General features: G+C 35.0%; 1 protein-coding gene across 2 annotated transcripts in view; it reads right to left on the bottom strand.

Moving 5' to 3' along the window:
* Positions 1–264: 264 nt before the first annotated feature.
* LOC140446801 (microfibril-associated glycoprotein 4-like) overlaps positions 265–25,936 on the bottom strand; it is a 44,345-nt gene continuing 18,673 nt past the window's right edge. For both annotated transcript variants that reach the window (XM_072539392.1, XM_072539393.1), the window contains exons 4-6: positions 21,324–21,545; positions 20,601–20,831; positions 265–547 (exon numbers count right to left, since the gene is read on the bottom strand). In XM_072539392.1, coding sequence (XP_072395493.1) covers positions 378–547; positions 20,601–20,831; positions 21,324–21,545 — 623 coding nt within the window. In that variant the 3' untranslated portion in view covers positions 265–377. The remainder of the gene's footprint in view (positions 548–20,600; positions 20,832–21,323; positions 21,546–25,936) is intronic.

Here is a 25,936-nt window from a genome sequence, read left to right as displayed (position 1 = left end):
TGAGTCCTTAAAACATGTAAATAACAGTGTCGGAATAGGGCCCTGGGAGGGGTTTAACCCCCAACCCCCCCCCTGGGTGCGCACTGCTACCCACCCAAGCTTACAATTTTCTGCACAACCAGGACTGGCACAGAATATAAAGAGGGCCTTCTTAGCAAACCGTTACCCATATCCCTTCACTAGTAGTCAATAATGAAGGTAATTATAAAATACAGGTAATATGAAATATGTGGTGTAGAATTTGTTAATAATAAAAATCAGGTACTAACTAAATTGGATATATTTGAATAATTATACATGCATTATGACATTTATTACTTGTAATATTTAATACAGGTTTGTCTCAAACATGGTAATCTTTGTTTATATAATTTAGTTTAACTTCCTATTGGACGGATCATTATCCTTGATCCGGATAAATTGTATTCCTTTGATCGGAACCCATTCCAGTTAATTCCGTGATATTTAAGCCCATCAGGAACAATAACATTTGAATACTTTCCATTCAGGCAACTTGTGTAACAACTTTTATACCACCATCCTCCCTCTAAAAAATAACAATACTAAGTAGAACAATTATCAAAATGTACAAATTGTATTTCTTACATTTTAACTTGAACTGTACAAAACATCTATATTTTTACGTAACTTAAATACATACTCAAACAAATTTTCTTTTTTATATTATCATTCTTTTTTTGGTCTTAATTTTTGGTGACGATCAATCATTTATAATCATCATAATACTTATCAAAAAATTATAACACTTTTAAATAATATACTGAATATGACTAAAGCAATTTGGTATGCTCATTCTGACTATTTATTCTGTAACAAAATACAGACATTAAATAATAAAAAGTAAAAAAACAAAAAAATATTTGTCAATAAATGTTGTAGTAAAACAGCAGAAAAATAAAACATCGATACTAAAATTTAATTTGTAATGATTCTCAAACAGTCAAAATTTAAAATTTATCATGAAATGTCATCCAGTATATAACAGTATTAAATAAACTGTTCAATTGCGTTTTAAGTTCGGCTCCAGCAGTCGAACAGTACGGACGCGAGTCAAGCGAAGTGTGCTTAGGTGGGGGTGACTGACCTATTGTCAACGGAGCTTTTCAGCTCCCGGTGAGTAAGACACCGAGTGTGGCATAGGCACTTGTCCTACATATTAGCGAAAAGCGGATGCGAGGTTGTTACTAGTTAAACCGTCGAGGAGCTGTTTTTATAGGCTCCTCGCGGAGGCTATATTAGCTTCGAGTTTGCGAAGAATTCGGGATCACCTCAGTGTGTCGTCAGGGATGACACTGTAAGGCCTTGACATTTGACAAGGTCGGACAGAAACGGCTCTTGCTCCTGAGGTGTGAGAAACTGGAAGAGGATCCCTACCTGAGAAATCAGGTAGTGAACAACCATGTGGTAGCTGGGACGACACCCAGGAAAACCGTCTGGCAGCGGCCAGACGGGACGACAAAAACAGAGTCTTCTGTGTAATAAACTTCTTAATAATTTTGAACTCTAAATGTTCACTGCCGTCCGGCAACATGAGTGAAAACCTCCCCCCAAACAGTGTTGTCACGCAGGTGACAACACATGAAGTAGAAGAAGATGACAAGTCCAAGTCATCCTCCCCCTCTGTCGCTAGTGCCATAGAACTTTATAATAATTTTACCGCGAATATTAACAATCCCCTGGATGAACTCGCTACATCTGATGACGACTCCTATTCGCCCGAGTCAGAAGATGACAAAAAAAGTGAAATAGACACGGACGATAATTTATCGACATCCGCGGAAACAACGATGGAAGCCATCACCGACAAGGTACCAAGTCCCACCGAGTCGACCGAAGCCCCGCCCACACTGGACGAAGATACTACTGTTGAGATGGAAGCCCCATCGAAACAATTGAAAAGACAACGGGCCCCCGAAATCGATGAAGACGAAGAAGCAAGGAAAAAGGCAAAGGAAATGGAAGCTAGAGAAAAAGCAAACGAACTAAGTAGGTCAGTCAATGCACTGACCGAACAGATAAAGGATATGAAGAAGGAGATGAAATCACGAGAAGAAAAACTTCTAGCTCAGTTAAATGAGTTAAGAAGGGAAAACCAGGAAAAAGATTGGGAAGTCAAAAGACTAACCGATAAAATACTAGAGTTAATGGATGCATTAACTCAGCAACGGAATGAGGCAAAAATCCAAAAAAAAAAAGAAATCAACATCCCGGAACCTCCACAAAAGGAGGAAACCATCAAGAATTCGGCGAAAAAAACGAATTCTAAAAAAGACACTAACACAAAAACAATAATTATACCCATCATTACTAATAAGGACAGACGGTATGGAAATAGAAATCGAAGAAGACTGGCACACCGGCCCCGTCGAATGGAAAACGGTCGAAAGAAAAAACGACAAAAAACCAAAGCAAAGCGCAGCGGAGAAGCAGACGCAGCTTATCCAAAAGCGCAAAGAAGAAGAAATGAACAGGACTATCAAAGCAAGACAAGAGAGACGACAAGCTCTTGACAATAAAAATGAAACAACGATAAAGGAGTTGCAACCTCCCACCAAAAAAGTTTAAGTAAAGAAAAAGGAGACGCAAAGTTCTAACAAAAAGGTTGACAACACGAGTAAGGAGTCACAACCTCCTAACAAAAAAATTGCAGAAGAAGCTACCCCCGAGATCGTTCACGAGGTAGTTGTCGCTGCTCCTAAACAGCCCAAACCACCGGCTATAATCCTGAAATCGGTAAACGAGCATCAGAAGATACTGCAGCAAGCTGCAGCAATGAAGATAATCTCGGCCAATAAATTTGCCAGATCGGGAAGGTCAATTGTTATACAAACAAAGACCAGAGAAGATTACCTAAAAATGGCAAGACTTTTGGGAACATACAGTCCAGCTATAGAATTTATCGCGCATCCTATAGATATCGATAAAATGAAGAGGGTTATAATAATAAGAGGATTATCGGCAAAAACCGACACCAATATAATTTTAAATGAAATTATCAGCAAAGGAGTAGAGGCAACTAAGGTCGTGAACATGATCTCAAAGAAGCCAGACAAGAAACCCCTCCCAATGTTCTTAGTAACTATCAAAGCAGAAGAGGACAGAAAAATGAAAAGCATTTCTGACCTATGTTAGATGAAGATCAGCGTAGAGGACGAACTGAAAATAAGATATGAAACAATACAATATTTCAACTGTCAAGGATTTTACCACAGTTTAAAATCATGCCACTGTGGAAGTGTGGAGACAATCACCTTAGCAGCGAATGCGAAAAGGACAGAGCAACGGATCCAAAATGCGCCAACTGCGAACAAGCGTATACTGCTAATTATCGAGGATGCCCAAAAGCCCCCAAAAAGAAAGCCGCCCCACAACAACAAAGGGCAAGGCCAATTAATAATAGTAACACCAACAAAGGTGTTAGCTACGCTCAGGCTACTAAACAGCCTGAAAGCGTGTCCAATGAGGCACAGGTAACCAACGAAGTAGCTGCACTCATAGCTAAATTCAACGCCGATCTAAATGCCAAAATGGCACATGTCTCCAACATGTTAGATCGGATGCAACAAGTGATGACAGCCATAGGAAACATAGGTCAGAAATGTTAGTGCACCAAACGGAAGATCTTCGCATTGGGTCATGGAACTTCGGCGGAATATTCAAAAAAATCAACCTTCTGGATAAAATGATAAACAGATTAGAGCTCGATATCGTAGCCCTACAAGAAACCAAATTAGTGGAAAGAAAGAAAACAAAATTTCCTGGCTACGATATCTACAAGACGGATCATAGAGCACTATCAGGAGGAACAGCCATACTTGTGAAAAAAGAAATCGAATACAAACACATCCCAACACCAGATGGACTGGTCACAATGAAAGCCACACTTATAAGACTAAAAGCCAACAACGAAACTTTAAAAATAGTGTCTGCATATGTCAGACCTAATGAACCGATCTTAGACGAAGATTTGAGCCTAATATTAAACTCAGAAGCACCAACCATAATAATATGAGACCTTAATGCGAGATCTCCCAACTGGTTTGATAGGACGACCAACAACAACGGACGACGACTATGCAACCATCTCGAAAATAGGCCAAATACGTACGTGATCGGACCAACAGAGCCGACCTGTTTTCACGGACAACTTCCTACTTACCTAGACATTGCAATCCTACACAACGTGGGTCAACAATACGAGATACACTCTCTAAACGAAGGCGATTCTACACACAACCTAATCGTCCCGACCCTGGGTGCAATAGAAACAAACTATTTGCAGCCCCACAACAGAAAAAGACAAGTTGGCCAAACTACAGAAGAATTGTGAGCGAGAACATCGGTAATATCCCCACAATTAACAACATTACAGAATTAGAGGACAGCGTAATAAAACTAGAAGAAACAATTATCAACGCTATCGATGCCAGCTCCAAAACCGAAACAATAATTAGACAGAAAGGAAGATTTAGGGATATAAGTATAGAACTTAAAAACTTAATCAAGCAGAAAAATCGGAAAAGAAGAAGAGCCTACCGCACAAGAACGGTAGAGGACAAAAGGATTGCAAATGAGCTAGACAGGGAAGTAAAGAAACAACTTCAAAAACACAGAAATGAAAGCTGGGACGCCTATATCGAAGAGTTAAATCCAAACAAATCTGCGTTCTGGAAATTATCAAAAATCCTCCGAAACGACAAAAAACCCATACCCCCTCTATATGGAGTAAACGGAATTGTTCACACAGAAATCGAAAAAGCAGAAGTCCTAAAGGACGAATTAGAAAGGGCGTGTAGGAACAACGAACACCCCAACGAAGACATAGATTTCGAAGAAGAGGTAGAGAGGACAGCAAGAAGACTAAAAAGGACAAAAGGCAGAATAGGGATACTACATACATCTCCCGAAGAAATAAAAGAACTCATAAATCAGACAAATGCCAAAAAAGCCCCAGGACCTGACAATATCACAAACAGGGCGCTGAAAAACGTACCTACAAAAGCAATTGTTTACATTACCAACATCATAAACAATATGCTCAGACTAAGATATTTTCCAGACAGATAGAAGGAAGCTCACATAATAATGATTGCTAAGCCAGGGAAAATGGCACATTTCCTCAAAATTACAGGCTAATCAGCTTACTATCATCTATAAGCAAGATTGCGGAAAGAGTAATACTAAAAAGACTTAACGAAGAGTCTCAAGCATTACAGACCATACCAGAAGCTCAATTCGGTTTCAGAAGCGAACATTCCTGTGAATTACAGGTATTAAGACTTACAGAATTCATAACTAAAGGATATAACGAAAAAGCATACACAGCAACCGCATTTCTGGACGTTAGTAAAGCATTTGACAGAGTCTGGCACAAAGGACTCATTTACAAAATGAATACATTGGGATACAGCGAGGCGATGACATGTCTCCTTGCGTCATACCTTGCTAACAGAAGGTTTCGGATTCGTATAGGGGCAACCCTGTCTGAAGTCGGAGCCCTGGAAGCGGGTGTGCCTCAGGGTGCTGTGCTATCGCCGTACCTGTACACCATCTATACGGCCGACACGCCAACAGAACCCGGATCTCTGTTAAGTCTTTACGCAGACGACACAGCAATAGCGGTTAGCTGGAGAAACCCGGATCATGCAGCTAATCATCTGCAAAGAGCACTAAATAGATTTCAACGATGGTGCATAAAATGGAAAATAGCCTTAAACCCAGACAAAACTCAGGCTGTAGTGTAAGTCACAGAAGAAGTGTACCAAACCGTAAAATCACGATAGGCAACACTCCAGTAAAATGGACCAACCAAGCAAGATACCTAGGAGTGTTACTCGACAAGAAACTAACATTCACGAAACATATTAACCAACAGGTATATAAAGCCAAAGCGGAAGAAGAAGCAAATTAAGATTCAAAACTAAAATCAGGGTTGCAAACAGCATCATCATGCCAGTCTTAACGTACGCCTCAGCAGCGTGGGGACATACCTGCAAGTCGAATAGGATGAAGATTCAGAGATCTCAAAATCAAATCATACGAGACGCTTTAAAAATACCAAAATACGTACCTCTAAGATACGTATTCAGAGACTCAGGACAAACCAGGATCTTACGGACGCTAGACAAAAGAGCATATGATATATTTAACGGATTAATAAATCACCCTAGTAGAATGCTAAGAGAGCTGACAAACTACAACGAAAACATCAGGACGGTACACAGAAGACCAAAACAGCAAATAGCAAGATATAGGGAGAACCCAAACGAACAATAAAGTATGTAATGGTGCATAGTCGTCAAAACCTTAAGATGAAGAAAGATAGGAAACCGACAAAAAAAAATCATCTTGGGAATGCACACCCCAACACACGCACACAAATAGAATTAAGGATAAAAGGAAAGAATTGTTGCCCAGGTATAAATTTTTTCACTCTGCATTTATTGTATCTTTCATTTTCATCATAGACCAAATATGGAGGGCCCATCTGGCTCTACATATACCGCTTCAGCGGACTAGGCCTTTAAGGCAGATCAGGTGAATACTGATATTCTCGCGAAATCCGAGCACTGAGGTCCTGTGCGGCATACAGGGGCTCAGTGGCCGGACCTTACTCGGGTGTTCGGCCGGCGAGGAGAACAAAATTTATTTTGCCAAATCGGCGGCCGAGTGACCGAGCACACACTCTTTTCCGAACATAGAGTCGTCAGCCAAGGCTGAGGGCTCTATGGTCGGAGCACACGCTTTTTTCTTTTGTTTTAGGGACTTAAGTCCCGAAGTCATGATAGAGTAACTTCAATAGAGTCAGTAATGTAAATAGGGAGAAAAGCCTAGATGTGGCTACCCCTACAGTTAGGTGGCATAACCACAGTCATTAAAAACAGAGGGTGTTCCATTACCCAGGACACCTTAAGTAACTTTCAGATCATAAGCCTCCTCACGTAAGTCACACGATGAGGAGGGGTGGAGGATAAACCTGGGGGTCAGATAGGTACCACTTCGACTAGCGAAGTGTGACCGGTTTAATCTTCGGACATGTCGATCCCATTCTTAGATTGGTATACACATGTTCCTAGGGGCAGGGTTGGTCACTGCGTGTGTGTGTGTTCAATTGCGTTTTGTTGTTCCTTGTATGTGCATCGCTTCGTATGCTACGACTTTGCTACGAGGTTTTTTCTGGGTAAGTTGAGCATCAGCTTAATTTATTGAATAAATTTTTCTGTCATTTTTTATAGGCTTATTTTGAAAAATTTATATTTTTCCTTTTTACATATTGTTTATGATAAAATTGGCTCTGACTGGCTTTTCGGATTATGAATAACGAACAGGGGGTACGTCCCCTATAAGCCACCTGATAACATAATTTTAGATTCCGGATTAAATATAAATAATAATATATCTAACGTCCACTGTCCTTCTCAGAATAATAAAACACAGGAACAAAAAATTATCAATGTTTACTCTGAAAAAGACAGTGGCCCTTTTTTTGTATACCTAAAATGGACAAATATACCTGATACCAAAGTAGGCCTTTTAATGGAATTAAAATTGCTCGTGATATTTTTAACTTAAATTTAAAAGACATTAAAAAAATATGTAGTAAAGGCTTAAATAGGATTGTAATTGAATCTATTAATTTCGCATCAGCAAACGAATTTTTAATTAATAAAACTTTACTAGACAAGGGATATAAGATTTATATTCCTTTTAATTTTGTAACTTGTAAAGGCATAGTTCGACAAATAGACATAGAGATTGGTGATAAGGAATTATTAAAATGTTGTAGTACGGGTGCTGATATAGAAATATTAAATGTTAAAACACTTTTTTAGCGCTTTAGTGCTTTTTTACTTTTTAAGGTGTGATAATGCACAAAACAGTAAACTTTTACGACATTCCTAAATTGGTTAATGTTTATATTGCACCAGTTACATAGTGGTTTAACTGTTTGAGGTTCGGTCATACGAAAACAAATTGTAAAAGTAAAGATCGCTGCATTAACTGCGGTGAACTTGCACATTCCGAAGTATGTGAAGTCAAATGCTTTTTCTGTAAGGGACCACATAAAGCAACAGACAAGAATTGCCCAGAATTCCTTAGGCAAAAAAATATTAAAGAGTTGATGGCTTTCGAAAACATGACTTTTTATAACGCAAATAAAGCTATTTCAAAACCATACGTAGAAAAAGATAAATTTGTCATGTATGGAGGTGACTTCCCCGCTTTTAGGAACAGGAAGTCCAATGACAACCAAAACACTAATACTAGCATTAACGACTCTGTCATGCCCTTCCAAAGAAGAGCTCATAACTTTAAATCCTCCACTACGAAGTGTTCATTCCAACAGGTGGTCTTTAATTCAAACAGCAAAAGAAGAGTCATTAAAAAAGGATACGACAAAAAAGCGCATGAAGAAAACCTTCTTTTCCCTAATTCACGACCTAAAAAATTGTCATACTCTCTTTCTCTCTCAACAACAGCCGTCAACATCCAATAACACAAACATACCAGAAAATTCTTCTTTTAACTCTCAACAAAACTTAGTCTGGCAATCCAGTGCATTGCAATATATCCAAAATTCTGATTCGGATCCTTTATATAAGACCAGAAACGCTTGTCTACATTTTCTCAATAATCCAACAATCAATAATTTAAATATTCTTAAGCATAATATATTATCTCACACAAACTTGGACTATATGGACCAAGATTCAATCTTAGACTTTGACACCTATTAACTTCCCACACACCCCAATGTCTCACAATCCAAAACTAAAAAATAATACAATGGAATATCAGAAGTATTAATGCTAATAGGGATAACCTGGTTAATCTAATATCCGAAATAGATCCAGATATCATTTTCATCAATGAAACATGGCTTAAGCATGATGCCGGATTTTCTTTAAATTTTTATAACATCATCCTAAAAGACCGGGAAGATGGTTTTGGTGGGGTGGGCTTTTTAATTCATGAATATAGTTTGGCGTTAAATAATAAAAAATATTCTGCGCCAGGTATCGATGACATATACTATTTAATGTTAAGAAACCTCCCACTTGTAGCCAAGGACACAGTGTTAAGAATTTACAACAATTGTTTGAATGCGGGTCCTATTCCGTTGGAATAGAAAAAAATTAACATAATTAACATCATAAAGCCTCAATAAAATCTTATTTTGTCTGAATGTTTCAGACCAATAGTATTATCATACTATGTACTTAAAACTCTCGAAATCATAATAAAAAATCGTCTGGATTGGTTTATGCAACACAATTCAAGATTTAAAATTAATCAATCAGGTTTCAGGAAAGGTAGAGGGACATATGATAAGTTAGCTCTCTTACTACTACAATGTAGAAATATACAACCTTTATAATAAACTTAAAAATCTAAATATTCCCTTAAAATCCTACAAAACAGACTCTTATATTCGGGATCTGATGACGGCAATTTCTTGGAACCATATCAAACTTTCAAGAGGCTCTCTCAAGGTTCTCTCTTAAGCACCATTCTTTTTAACATATTATACATTCATGATCTTTTCTACTTATTCTCTAACGACGTGAAAATATGTGGGCATGCAGATGATTTAGTTTTGTACATTCGCGGTCGAGACATTCATAATATGATAAATAAGATCGTTCCAGAAATTTCAAACATTCAAAATTAGCTAGAAGCCCATGGGCTGTCTATTTCAATTAATAAATGTGAAGCGGTGTGGTTCACAAAAGGACAACGCAAAACAAACCTTCCGTTAATCTCTCTTAATAATAACGATAACATTCCCTTTAAAAATTAAGTTAAATTCTTGGGCATCACTTTTCATAAAAACTTGAAATGGGACCCTCACATTGATAAAATTGTACTTAAAGCAAAGAAAAACCCTAATTATGATCTTTAATGCTTTAATTAGGTCTCATATGGATTACGGTTCCTTTTTATTCAGCCCAATAATGCAGAAATGCAGCAATAGCCTAAATAAAGTATTTTTCGAAGGGCTCACAATCTGCCTGGGGGGCAATGAAGTCCACTCCACGCATGGCAATCTTAGCTGAATCTGCTCAGATTGACCTAGAGCATAGAAGCCTAATACTAGCCGCTAATCTTATATATAAAATTATTAAAATCAATAGTCATCCAGTAATAGTGACACTTCTTACTATACGTAAAAAAATCATAAATAAACCAATTTTCGACAAGATAAACCCTGTACCTCTCCTTGTTACTGCTCTTAAACATTTTCTCCCTTATCAAAATAAAATACATAAACACCCAAACTTTTCTTGTTATGACTTAGATTTTAACACACTAATCAACCCAATACAGACTTTAAATTGTAATATTAAGAAAAATGAATCAGCAACCAATCAAAAATTCTCAATAATCGTCCAAAAATACAATAGGGATTTCTCCTTTGACTGGCGTCTCAAAAAATAAGGGGAGAATAGGATTTGAAATTAATATTCCCAATATTAATTTCAAGTTTTCATCTAGCCTTCTTGGTGAGATATCTGTAACAAAAGCCGAAAATTCGGCAATTTACCAAGAAATTAAAATTTTAATATCTAAAGGCATCAAGAAGGCTGTTGTTTTCTCTGATTCTCTAAATGCTATACCTAGAATTAAAAATCCTATAATCTTAGCCTTTGATGACTTAATCTCACTCAAAACAAAAAATCTCATCTCATCATCAATTAAGAAGGGTTTTGACATTTTAATTTCATGGATTACAGGTCATTCTGATATTCCTGGTAATGTAGAAGCTGACTTACTAGCCAAAATAGAAACAAACTAAAATATTTCCTTAGCTATGTTACTAGATTCCCAAGATATTCTAAACACCATAAAGGAAAAAATTATTGATAAATTTAGAATCAATTGGGGAGCAATTCTGCGGAAGAAAAACTACCACTATAGGAGAATCCAAACCTCTTTCTCCTTGAGGGCATGGTTCTCAACCCTAACATTTAAAAACAGAAGATATATCACCACAATAATAAGAATGAGAACAGGTCATTGATTAACTAAATAACATCTTTTTAAATTAAAATAATAGACAGTCCGGCATGTGAATGCGGAGCAGTGGAGGATTTAAACCACATTTTCCTTGAATGCTCCATTAATCTTATTCCTAACATGGATTTATATTCAATTTTTATTTCAATAAAATTCCAAACACCAATCTCAATAGACACAATCTTAATATCCCGTAATGAAAAGTCAGTCAGTGAAATCTTACAGTTTCTTGACTATAATAAAATTAATTTGTAATTTACGATGCTCAACTTTAATTCAATGTTTTTGCCATTCAGTTTCTGTTTTGTGGCGCCCTGTTTATAACTACCTAACCTCAAATTTAAATATTCCGAAAAAACTACTACCACCTTACGCAAATGTCAGCGGCCTTATATGGTTTAGAACCAGATTACATCACGGTTGCCAACAAATAGTGCTGGCGAATCGCCTCGCAGCGAAGCCATAAAAAGCAGAAGAAGAAATAATCTGTTTAAATTTTTTTTTCTAGACATTTCTTGTTATACAATAATTTCATGTAAATACAAAGTCGGATTTTTAAAATTATCAGTTTGATCATTGGCTTAAAGTGTGACAAAAAGAGTTATTTTAGTAAAACATATTTTAAATTGAATTTGTATATTTATAATTCTGAATAGATTTTTAATTCATCACATATTTAATATGGCTTTTATGAGACAGCAGTCACAGAAAACAGTTGGAAGAGTCCATTTGCGCGATAAATGAACGATAAAATTACTTCATTCCATTTTAAAAATATAAAAATTATAAAAATAGAGAAAACATAGTATAAAGTTTCGCGTTAGTCTAGTCTACAGTACCGCCTACTGTACCACTTTTTTTTCTGACAGGCACTCTGAAGGCAAAACGTGAATTTTTAGTTTCCTACACCAAAGACCCGCCTTGAATTTCAAGGCCAACATTACATGTAACTTTTGCTATGCCATTGCTTGATCGGTGTACCAAAGGAATTTGGTAAGGTACGTTGTATTTATGAACTATCAATTTTCGGAGACGTCACGTTAGTAATTTTGTTATACTTTGTGTCCAAGGGCTCTCCAACCAAGTTTTGCAAAATCAGTGTCAGTATAAGACAAAAACTTTGAGGAACAAGTATTAAATTGGCATAATGAAATATATGGTAACTGTAGTGATGTAGACCTGAATTTTGACGAGAATTTTGTTCTTCAAAGTGATCCTGGGATCGATTTGAAAGAAGGTGGGTTTTGACTGCCAAGAAAAAATATACCTATATATTTTTTTTATTCTTATATTTGGAAGAGTCAGAGTTAAAACAAACTAAAATGGAACACAGAGGAATTACGCTCTTAAATGCAGCGTATAATAGAAAACTTAATCACTTGTTATAGAAAACCATGTCATCGAAGAAGTGAACGAATTTCTATACCTGGAAGCGCTCCTTAACACTGAAAATAATACTACCGCAGAGATAAACCGCAGACTTTGCACGGCCAACAGATGTTATTTTGGCTCAATCTCCTCTTTAAATCCACAATTATATCGAGAAATACAAAAATAAAACTCTACAAAACAATAATACGCCCAGTCCTAACATATGGTTCAGAGATCTGGACTCTAACAAGAAATAATGAAAATATGTTTGGATGTTTCGAAAGAAAAGTACTAAGGCGAATCTATGGAGCTATGAATAACAATGGAGTGTAGAGAAGACGATACATCTTCGAACTTTATAGAATATACCAGGAACCTGATGTTGTAAAACAACATATTAAGATCGGACGTCTGAGGTGGATAGGACATGTAGTAAGGATGAAACAAAATGACCCAGCTTGAAAAACGCTCCTTGATAGACCTTTTGGTCAGAGAAGAAGAGAAAGACCCAGAACAAGGTTCCTTGATAACATCTATGAAGACATGAGAAATATGGGAATTCGTGCTTGGCGGAGAAAGACCATGGATAGGGACGACTGGAGAGAAATTCTTGGGGAGCCAGAATGATGATGATGATGGAATAAATGAAAAAAGGTAATCAATCAGAAAATAGTAAAGGTGAAGTATGAACAGAAGAGGAGCGTCGGAGTTAGTAAAAGTTTTTATGAAAAACATTGGTAAAAGTGCATCAAGGAACCTTCGATTTCGAAAAGTTATACGCAAAAACTGAATATTATTGTATAACTACCTAGTTTACGTCTTATTGTTAGAACAGCAACTTCTGCGGATCCTTTGCCAGTTTGAACTATGGTGACTACGGATAATATCCTTAAAATAATAATTCAGTGGACAAATAACAAAATAAATAAGCTTTGATAAAAATATAAAAACCAAAACTCACCGACGCTCAAAAATATTGATAAAATTGAACTAAATGAGTTTTTAGGACTTCTTTCATTTACAGCAGTATTTAAATTGAATAACAAGAGCATAAACAATATTTTAAAACAAATGGTACAGGAAGAGAAATAATTTGATGCATAATGACAAAAGAAAGGTTTGCATTTTTACTACTGCCTTTAAGATTTTATAATTTAGATGACAGGTCGTTGAGGAAAAAGACAGAACCTGCCACCCTGATTTAAGAAATATTTCAGTTATTTGTTCAGAATTGTCAAGCTTGTTATTTTATTGGATCATCTGGGTGTATAGATGAGAAGCTCGTTGGATTTCGTGGGCAGTGCAAATTTAAGATGTATATCCCAAACCAGCCAACAAAATATGAAATAAAAACTATTCTGGTAAACACACAGTGTGCTGCCAAAATTTTTTTTACTGTTTCTACGTAATTTAAGTCAGCTACATCCAAAAATGCAACCAGATTTGCTCCATCAGATCGTTTTTAAAAAATACGAAAACAGATCACATTTCTAACATATAGGGTAATTTAAAGCAGAACTACCTACATATATGTAGTGCTGCTACCCATTAAATAAATAGAACACAAATATAAAGTAAGATATTTATTGTACAACAATATATGTACTTACAAAAATAATCACACATATCTGCCAAAAAAAATTAACTTTTCATCTAATCTAATCAGCATCTCAGCACAAATTTGTTACTCGGCGTCACCTAAAAACTTCCTTTTATAGAATTTTCTTTAGCAAAGGCTTTAAAATAACGGTCCCTTTGAAGACTTCAGCAGTTACCCGTCATCATGTGAGTGTTCCATCTCCCCTGATACCTTTGTTCCATCGTTTTAATATCTTGGTGGAAGCGTTCCCTTTATTCCTCACTAAGGTCACTAAGATTTTCTGGGAAACGGTTTAAGTGGCTATGGAGGTGATGAATTTTAATACCCATATGACAACCATGTTCAATAAATTTTAATACCCATCTTCCACTATATACCGGTAATTTTCCGATTTTTTGTTTTCGAGAAAATTTTCCACAACTTTCACAAAAGAGCACCATGCATTACATTCAATTTCAGTCATTGATTTTGTAAAGTACAAATGTTTTATACGTTGGCACATCTGAGGCCCATAAAATATTCCGGCTTTCAATTTTTCTTTACTGCTTAAGTGCAGGGAATTTGCTGGACAAGTATTCAACACAAGGACGATTCTGGTCAAGAACCTTTACAAATTGTTTCATCTGCCCTAGTTTAATATGTAACAAATGTAATATTATTTTCTCTTGGTCGACCAATGCTTCGTTAATTACGTTAGTTTCTCCTTGAAATAAACCATCTCTAGATAGCAATTTTCTTCTACTTCAGTGTTGGTCCTGAGCCCTGCTATCCTAAAGACACAGAAAACAAGGATATTTTGTATAGCTACCTTGTGTCCCAGGAGAAAGTTCACTATTTTAAAACAACATAGATCGCCCACTGATGTTGGTCATACTTGATGTTTTTTAGCACCAGCAATATTGTTTTATATTCTTCCTTCATTTTTGTAAAATGCCCAATTGGTATACTTCCATATTTGTTGCCATTATGTAGAAGGACACACTTTAAACTTCGTTTGGAACTGCCGATGAAAAGACGCCTGTGATATGGTATATACTACGATACACCCATTTTTTGCCACATATAGAGCAAAAAATATTCGGGTTATTCACACAACAACGCCTGCTTATAGAAGCCATGGTTTTCAATTGTCAAAAACAAACTCTTGCAACGAAACTTAAGTTTAAACTAAATTTTACAATGGAATGCAGTCGACTTTATAGGAATTTATTTTAAGGTCATATTATTATAAGGTGTAAGATAATCTCTAGTGTAAGAAATAGACGTGTGTAAATTCTGCTCCATAATAATTTCAATTTTTGGTTATTGTGAGCCGATAATTTTGCTGATTTTGCGTGCAGTGTGTAATAGAAGAATAAAAGTGTTAATGGTAATTATAGCAAAGACATCGGAAGAGAGGTAAGTGCATAACCTCGATAAATTTAGGAAGGCGAAGGAAATTTTATTTAGTCTCAACACAAAAAACTAAAAACAAAACCGGCCCAGGTAATTAACGCTATATCAGTTTTAAAAGCTAGAGGTGGGCGTTACCACATCAAACCGTTCCAAAGTAACTGACAATTATTTTAATTGAAAATTAATTTATTCAGGAAGAAAACGTGAAAATAAATTACTACAAGCTACTGCTTGAGAGAACCATCTTCCTTCGACGCGTTGAGTGGGGAGGTTGGCTCTATCGCGAGTAGTAGCAGTAAAAATATGGATTCAGATGATAATACATCCGATGACAATCGGAAAAGAAATAGGGAAGAAGAGGGACTGTTATTTGGTCCCAGTAAAAAAGTACAAAGAAGTCCAGTTAAAAGTAACAAAGATGATAGCAAAATAGATCAAATACTAAATATGATAAAAAATATAACAATAGAGTTACAAGAATTAAAAACTGATATAAAAGAAGTAAAAACGGAACAAAAACAATACAGAGAAGAAATGAGGGAACTCAAAACTGAACTAGCAGAACTAAAACAAGAGAATAGTGAAATCTGGAAAGAAAATGAACAAATCAAAAAGGACCTGAATGAGACAAAAGAACGCCTTGAGAGGCTGGATAGAATAAGAAAAGAAAATAATGTGATAATACAGGGAATGACAATGGAAACTGGAGATAGAAGAATACTAAAAGAAGTAATAGGAAATTTTATGACAAAAGAGCTAAATATTACCGTAAATATAGAAGAAACAGTGAAACTAGGAGATAAAACATGTTTAGTCAGACTGCCAAACAAAGAAGAAAAAACAAAAATTATGGAAAACAAAAGTAAACTTAAAGAAGTGAAAAAAGAAAAAATATATATAAACAATGATCTAACGACGGAGGAATTACAAATACAGAAGGAAATACGAAGAATAGCAAAAGATGAAATAAAGAAAGGTAAACGTGTCCAAATTAAAGCCAACAAACTTATAATAGATGGTCTAGAAAGGAGATGGAATAGAAACACCAACCAGCTGGAGGACCATCATGGAGGTGGTTCAAAAAACTAGCAAGGGATGAGACGATGCATTATTCGTTGACGGACGAGGCAAAGAAACAGGAAATGACTGCAGATAAACCCGGGTACAACAAAAGTGCAATAAAAAAAGATAGACAAGAAAACAAAAATAAAAAACGAAGTTTGCTAACTTTCTTCCATGCACCATTCTATTTAGAATAGTACTAAAGGTGGTGTGGATACTTTGAACGAAAAGTGCCCAAAATACACTTATGCGGTATCGAATTATAGATATTAGCACAGTGTACTCCTACATCATGCACCACTTATTTGGAGATAATATAGAGAGTAGATTTTACCGAAAAACCTGCATTTAAATTAGTTATACCACAGCTCATTAGAAGAGCCAAAAACCCACATGTAACTCAAAGAATCAGTTAAGTATTTGTGATATTTTAGTTTTAAAAAAAGAAGAAAAATACGTTCCTAAAATAAAATTAAACGTTCTGCCAAAATAAAAAATAGCTTTACTTGTCGTTCAAGGAAAAAAACTGCCTACGCTTGTTACAGTTGTGAAAAGCCGATATGTCTGGAATATAGCAAAAATTTATGTGCCAAATATGTTAAAAAACTTTAATTTGATCAGTTGTGTTTTTTTAATGTAGGCAGATACACATTTTTGTATATAATTAATTATACTATAACATATTTTATCTAACAGAAAAAATTATTGTTTTGAGTTTTTTAAATGTTTTTAACCGCTTAATGTACTCACCCGAGTTAACTCGCTATTTTTAACTTCGTTTCTATTTTCCCATACCGAGTTAACTCGTGCTTGAAATATTTGTACGATATATAATGCTCCTACGCGTTTTAACTCTCCTAGTGCTAAATAACGATTTCCCCACTTGTTTTCTCGTTTCTAATTTTAAACTTCCTATGATCGAAAATCGGCTGGAATGTTTAGTCAAGGCCAAGGTTAGTTCGTTTTGAAGGCAAATGTAAGTGGCACATTTATTCGTTTCTTGCAGTGCTTTAGTTATTCTTATAGTTTTTTAATTCTTTTATCGACTGCAAAATGAGCAGTGATGAGTATTTATTAAGTTCAGATGTATCTGATGTCAAAGCTAATATGAGCGAAAGTGGTTCAGATACAAGTATTGATCTTTTTTTGAGTAGGACTATAATACGAATATGGTGCAAATAACAACCAAATGCTCCTGTACGCCCATATTTTTCTTTTATTGCTGTTTCGGGTATACATTTTACTGCTACCGACTGGAATATATTGCAATTTTTTGAACATTTCTTGGATAATGACCTAATAAATGAAATTGTAGAAGAAACTAACCGATATGCGATTCAAAACAATAGAGGCAGTAGTTCGTATCCAGTAACTTCGGCGGAACCGAGAGTTTTTTTGGGCCTTATTATTTTGTAAAGGATAAACAAGAAACATGAAATAAGACAGTATTGGTCTAAAAATCCACTGATGACGACAATTTGTTTCTCAAAGTATTTAAGTAATAAACGAATTAAGGCAATAAACCAAAACCTTTATTTCAGCAATAATGATAATTTCGATGCCGCAACATATCCTAATCCTAAGCTGAACAAAATTTAGTCAGTGTACGAAAAATGAGGTGCCAAGTTTCGTGACGCAGTGACACCTAAAAAACATGTAACCATCGATGAAAGCTTACAATTTATTATACAAAGGTCGGCTTGGATGGATCCAGTATATTCCAATGAAAAGCATGAGGTTTGAAATAAAAACCTATCTATTGTGTGAATCAAAAAGTGGTTACGTGTAAAATTTTCTCATTTACATATTAAGACAGACCAATCTTGATCCAGATTACGCAGACCTTCCAGTTTCAGCTCGTAGTCATGACTATGTCAAAGCCATTACTCAATCAAGGGTACTGTTTGACTATGAAGAATTTTTGTAATTCACCACAACTAGCTGATATACTTATTTCCAATAAAACCGATGTGTACGGGACATTGAAGGTATCCAGAAAAGAAGTTCCAACAGAATTAAAATATACAAAGTTGCAAAAAGGCGACATTATAGCCTTTTTAAGAGAAAAGATGTGTGTTCTCAAATGGAAGGATAAAAAAAATATTTCAACTATCCGTTCCAAGACTACCCGGGAGGCAATAAAAAGAAATGACACAAAATTTAAGCCTACAGATGTTATCGACTATAATGATACGAAGGGCGGTGTCGACCGTGTCGATCAGCATTTACCAGATTACAATCTTCCACGAAAAACAGGAAAAAAGTATTATAAAAAAATTTTCTTTCACCTATTAGATTTGACTTTGTGCAATTCCTTTGTATTATTTTGCAAAACTGGAGCGAATAGATCATCATTAATTACAGACTGATACGAATACAACAACAAATTCCCGATACAACGTGGAGTACGCCAGGGGGACACCATATCGCCGAAACTGTTCACTACGCTTTTGGAATATATATGTAAAAGGGCAAAACTGACCGACAAGGGCATAAACATAAACGGAGAAAAGCTTAGCCATCTAAGGTTTGCAGATGATATTGTACTAATAGCTGATAGGATAGATGAGGCCAAAGAACTTTTAAATCAGCTCTACCTTTCCTCGCTAGAAGGGGGATTGAAAATAAATATATCTAAAACCCAGATGATGACAAATCTTGTAGTCAGCGAAGATATATGCGTAGGAACAAGATCCATAGACCAGGTAATGGCCTATAAATACCTAGGTCATGAGATTCGCATAGGAAAAGATAACCAAACCGTTGAGCTTCTCCGTCGTATAAGACTGACTTGGGCAGCCTTCGGCAAGCTGAACCATATTTTCAAATCGTCTGATATACCAATATGCCTTAAAAGAAAAACGTTTAATCAGTGTGTTTTGCCAGTGTTAACTTACGGTGCCGAAACGTTGACCATGACAAGGAGAACAGTTCAAAAGATCCGTGTGTGTCAAAGGGCGATGGAGCGTGCTATGTTGGGCGTTTCACTACGAGACAAGATCCCAAATCGCCAGCTACGACAAAGAACAGGAGTGGCTGATGCAGTAGAGAGAGTAGCAACACTGAAATGGAACTGGGCAGGTCACGTGGCTCGAATGACAGATAATAGATGGACAAAGCGGATACTGGAATGGAGACCAAGAGATGATGCCTACCGAAGCAGAGGTCGTCCACCAACACGTTGGACTGACGATCTAAAACGTTGTCATAGGAATTGGATGCAAGAGGCACAAGATCGAAATAGATGGAAAATTATGAGGGAGATCTATGTCCAGCAGTGGATAAGCGAAGATTGAATGATGATGATGATGATGATGATGATGATACGAATACAACTTGTAATGGAAAAATATCATCGAGATGATTTCAACAAGAGAGTTAGAAGAGAAACAGATATTTCTGCCCTGACTGTGACGTATCTCTGTCTGTCAGTCCTTGTTTTAGAGTGTATCATACTGTTACCAATATTAAAAATACGTGAATTTTGATTATCTTCTCTTTTAGTATTTTTGATGTAAAAAGATTAGGCTCGAGTTAACTCGGGTTATTTTATATTTTTATACTTTTATATATACTTTAGATTATATCTAGTGACAATAGTCTTGTTGGTAGGTTATTTTACTGTAATAAAATAAGTAGATAATTTTGTGACGAATTCTTGCAAATAAATCTGTGCGTTAAGCGGTTAATCAAATATTGATTAGTTTTTCCAAGAAATAATTTTTGTGGTAATGGAAAAAACTTTTATTTTTATGTTTGTAAACAACAACTTCTTTTTTTATGTACGTGTGAATTAAAAGAGTTCCTAGTAAACATATTAGTTTAAAAAAAAATAAATTACATTATTAGAATGGAAAAAGGTGAATATGTTCAATACTGTCTGAGAGACGTCACGTTAGTGCTCAGGTTACAAAAATGGCATATTAGTGGTTAAAATTTAAGAAAAAAAAACAAAATAATTTTTTGTTCAATGGGCATTTTGCGAACAATTTTCGACGTGGCAATTGAATCATCAAAATAAACGTATTTCAACATTAAATATTGATTTGTTGCCATTGAACAGTAAATAATATACTTAATAGAAAAAAAAGAAACTTGAGGTAATTAGACAAAAAAATATTTATATTTTTACCATAAGTTGTAGCACAACTTCCGGAGTTCTCATCCAGATCCATATCTTTAGTTGAAAATTTTGCGTTTAAATGTCCGTTTAATCCATCACCGATATCTCCTGAATATCCATTGAGAACAGTCAATTTGTACCCATCTTTTTCAGGGCCTATAGCAAAAGATGTATAATGCGCATGCCCTGTTTTCTTTTCCTTGTCAGTGAGTTCTATTAACAGTTCATTGGCTTCAAATCCTAAAATAATACATGTAAAAATTGAAATTACAAGGAAAATGAATTTTATTTACATAATTATTTCTATTTGACTTATATAACAATTTATATATACATATAGGAAAAATAGAGATAGATGCAAAATATCTGTAAACTCAATAGTTTTAAAATAAAAAAAAAATACTTTTTCGACAATTATTAGTTACCAATTTCTTTAGTAATCTTCAAATTTTTTTAAATTTTGGCTTAGAAAATTATATTAATAATATTGATGAATGAAATTTGTTGATCCATTAAATTTTACATTTATTTGTAAAAGACAAACTAATTATTTAATTGTAATGATAAGTTTTCACAGCTGAAAGGACAAGTAAATGTGTATTTACAGAACTGCCAACACAGACGTAGGGTACACACGTAAGATCTGTCAGCTCGCAGTATGGTAAAATGTAGGCATGCAAATGAATCCAAACGAGTTGTTTTATAATTCTATCAAAAAGCTATCATTCTCACCTGTCATGTGGTAAATGTTTTCTAATCCAATCCAAAACTCTCCATCTAGATTTCCAAAGCCAAACTTGTAATCTCTCCACATTTGGTAAAATTCCTGAGATCCATCGAACCTTTTCTGAATATGTGTCCATCCTCCACCTTGAATTTCCATGTCGCATAGAACAGCAAAGGGTTTACTGCTAGTCCTGGGCTTAATTTCGTATATTCCAGATTTATTATTACCTAAGATATTATTTAAGATAATTTAGTTTGATGGAAAGTTCCAGGAACATTGTGATTGAAAATAAAAATATATATTAGGGCATAATCTAATATTAGAATATACAATACTTTCCAAAATAAACACATTACTTAAAATACATTATAATTTTAAAGCTATTTTTCTTTTGAACCGTACATTAGGTTAAGATGATTTTTATTTTATATAAGAGACCTGTCTCTAAGAAATCACTCTACCAATGTTTCCTGAGAAATGTTAACGTTTTACCCATTTATAGGCTCTAGAAATGTTGTGTTTTTTATATTATTTTGCAACACCCTGGATACTTTATTAGAAACAAACACTATATCTTAATAAATCACTAATTCCCACAGTATTTTATGTAATACGCGAGACACTGCTATATATTTCGCCATCTACTAGTCAGAAAAAGAAGTAAACATTAGTTTTTTTCCAATATAGGTTACAGAGTAAATGTTAAAAGGTAACTGTTTATCACAACATAGAAATTTATAACTACTTGGCGGTAAAGGGTGATAAGTTTTCTTAGGTTTAATTATAGTTTACGGATTTCATTTTAGGAGAGTTTAAAAGGACAATTTTGACTTATTTTGAAAAATATTTTGTAGTGTTCTAGCAAAGCTTTCAAAATATCAAATAGTGATATAAATAGTATTGAAATTTACACTGATAAGTATTTAGAAGGTCTTTGATTCTTGCGTATGATATATAATACGTTGGGCAATCGTGGTAACTAATCAATATTTTTTTTGAAAAAAAAAAATGACGACAAAATATGATCCTAATAATCCCAAAGATGCGAACGAATTGTTAAAAATATATCAGAGTTTAGAAGATGATGGTACTTTGGCTCAGGAAAATGATCAGTGCAACGAAGTTCAACTCAGGTTGCATTATTCAAACGACGGAAATGATTTTAAGAGAGATAATGCCGGGAGTTATTAGAAAGACCAGTTCAATTACACTTTTCAAAGTATTAGCCGAGGTACATTATCTCAAAGCATAGGTATTACAGCTATTTCTCGACAAAATACAGCAATTTAGAAAACAGCGCTGTCAAATACAACTGTGACTGAAACTCATGAATCAGGTAACAAAAGAAAAACGGAGGTTGTAGAAATTTTATAAGATTGTGAAAACAGAAAAAAATCTATGAAAAAAATGGATCGTAAGTGGGAAGAAAAAAAACTGGAAAAAGGAGCCACAAATAATATTTTTAAGAACAATATGGAACCCCATATATTAAATGAAAACAAAAACAACAAAATTTGAAGCCAATCGATGTGTTTAAAATATTTTTTGATGAAAAATTCATGAACTATTTTTGCAAAGAAACGGTAAAGTACGCTTCACAAAAATTCTTCCCATTCTCTGTCCGTTGATGATTTATATAAATACTTTGGCATTCTTATTCTCTCTGGATACCACCCATTGTCTTCTAGGAAAATATATTGGAAATGTTGAGGGGACTCTCACTCACATCTAGTTAGTAATACTATGAGTCGAAACAGATTTAAAAAGATTCATAGATCTTTACACTTTAACGATAATATGTTGTACCAACAAACCAATAAAGCGTTCAAAGTTCAACTCCTAATTGACCATCTAATGTTTTCATCATTAACTCCAGTCGGTGAACGGAAGTTTCTCAGTGGACGAAGCCATGAAGCCGTATTATGGACATAAATAAATAAAGCAGTTTATTCAAGAAAAACTCATCTGTTACAGATATAAATGCTGTTGCGTTGCGACCAATAAAAGTTACCTTTCAAAATTGAATCCCCATACTGGAAGTGGAGATAAATTACAGGGTAACTTGTTAGGAAGTTCCGTAACCAAAAAGCTGTGTACAGTGTTTTTACCACAAGAATCTGTTATCTATATTGATAATTTTTTTACATTTTTACCAGATTTAAAGATCAAAAGATACACTGTATTGGCACAATTAGAAAAGACTGGAATGAAAGAATCCCACTCAAAGAAATAAAAAAACAAATTCGTGGGACTTCTTACGCTCTGCATAGCGAAGAACATCAGCTCCCTCTTGTTTGATGGAATCACAATAATGAAATTACTATGGCAACTAATATTTCAACTCCAGAAATATTAACTATAGGAAACTGTAACAGATGGTCTAAAAAAGACAGAAAAATTATAGCGGTCACTCAACCAAACGTTGTGCAAATGTATAACAAGAGAATGGATGGTGTAGACTTATTCGATAAGCTAAGAGGATTTATATAGAATTTAAAATTCGATCTAAAAAATGTTATTGGACGATATTAAGATTTTGCTAAAATGGGGCAATAGTCAACATGTGTCTTCTTTACGGCAACATTAAGGCAATTTCTTTATTAGAATTTTTACAGGCGAATTATGGAGGCCCTGCTGACAACTCCAGATATTCCAACGCCATGCGGAGTACGTCCAAAATCTTCAAAACATGTTGCTGATGAAATTCGTTTGGATAATGTGGGTCATTTGGTGGGCAAAATTGAGAAATAACGAAGGTGCGGCAAATGTGGCAGGTGTACTAAATATCGATGCATTAAATGTAATGTAGGACTTCATCCCAAGCAATGTTTTGTCAAATATCACACGTTCTAAAATTTTAAAATAAATAATGTTTAATGAAATATTGTGTCCTTCATTGCCAGCGTATGATATATCATACGTCAATAAAAAGAGAGTTGCAAAGAAAAAAAACGTAAATTTTGTACACTGCTATTAAAAACAACCACACTTTATTTCATTCTGAAGTTTGGATTTGGTTTTGATAAAAATTTACTTTTTTACGTTAATAGGTTAAAATTATAAGATAGCTCAGTTTTTTCAAATAAGTATTTTCACAAGAAAATCATCTCGTTATCCCTATTCTCAAAAAAGAAAAGTACATTTAAATTATAACGAGATTATATTAAATTGTAATACTTATTAATATAGAGCGTCCCTGACACCGACGTAGTAGATTTTTCGCGCTAAAACTCAAATGCGCATATTGTTTTGTCCACGCGGTTAGGTAGCTTTCGAATCCTCATTACGCTATTCGGTCTTGAAAAATCTGTGGCCGAGTGCGGATAGTTCATATGTTATTCGACCTGACGATGTGAGCGACCGAGGTTGCCATTTGTGTTATACTCAACGGAAAGTTTTTGTCGTTTTTGGTCCATAGTCAGTTTAAATAATAGATATTCATTTTAGGAGTTGTATGTGAATATGGCTTACTAAAGAGAACAAATCAGGTTGCAACAACTTTTTGACGAAATTGTTCCTAATTCCGAACCGGAACCATAAGATGGCGACGCAAGTTTGCAAGATGATTGTTTAGAAGTTCTAGAATATGATACCAATTCAGAGAAGGATTTCTATGATGAAGAATATATCGAAAATCATGTACCAGTAGAAGTAATACCGCGCATACCAGGTTTGTTTGGGAAAGATGGAACAGGGTGGAGGAAACATCATGAATTTAATCGTAACGTTCGAACTCGTACTAAAAATCTACCCAATCTGGCAGGATCAAAAGGTGATATTAGGCGAAAATTGGTGATAAAAGAGATTTGGGAAGGTTTTTTCACTACAGATATTCTAGAAAAAATAGCAGAATGCACCAATGAGTTCATAGCATTGAAACATTATGACACAGTCAATAACAGAATGGCTAGGCCAATTGATCTAATAGAATTAAAAGCTCTGTTTGGGTTGTTGTACATATATGGCGCTAAAAAAGCAATCATCAGAATGCTGATGATTTATTTAGAACAGATGAAAGGTCAATGGAGATTTATCGCCCTACGATGTCGCTAAAGAGATTCCAGTTCATTTTAAGCCATATTCGGTTCGATGGCAAAAGTACTAGAATACAAAGGCAAGAATGCGACTAGTTGGCCGCAATACGTGAGATTTTTAAAGCTTTTAATTCAAATCTACCGAAGCATTACAATCTTTTAGCATATACGATGATAGATGAAAAGTTAGAAGACTTTCGCGGCAAATGTTCATTCAGGGTTTACATACCGAATAAAAAAAATCATTACGGTATAAAATATATGCTTTAGCAGACGCTGAGATGTATTATACGTCCAAGATGGAAGTTTATGTTGGTAGACAGCCAGCAGGAAATTATTTTGTTGATACGTCGAATATGTCACTTGTACCTCGTCTGTGTAAACCGATTTGGGAAACGGGAAGGAACGTTACTATGGATAATTTTTTCAAAAGCGTTTAACTCGCTCGAATATTTTAACGTGAACATCATCAAACTGTTACAGGAACGTTACGAAAGAGTAAACCTTAAATTTCTCTAGTGCTAACACAACAAAGGCCTGAAAAAACCAGTATGTTCGGATAAAAAGGTAAAAATGTTTTGGTG

This window comes from Diabrotica undecimpunctata, chromosome 7 (genome assembly GCF_040954645.1).
Source record: "Diabrotica undecimpunctata isolate CICGRU chromosome 7, icDiaUnde3, whole genome shotgun sequence".
Lineage (NCBI taxonomy): Eukaryota > Metazoa > Arthropoda > Insecta > Coleoptera > Chrysomelidae > Diabrotica > Diabrotica undecimpunctata.
Note: the sequence above shows the minus strand (reverse complement) of the source record. Positions and strands in the feature narration are given on the sequence as shown.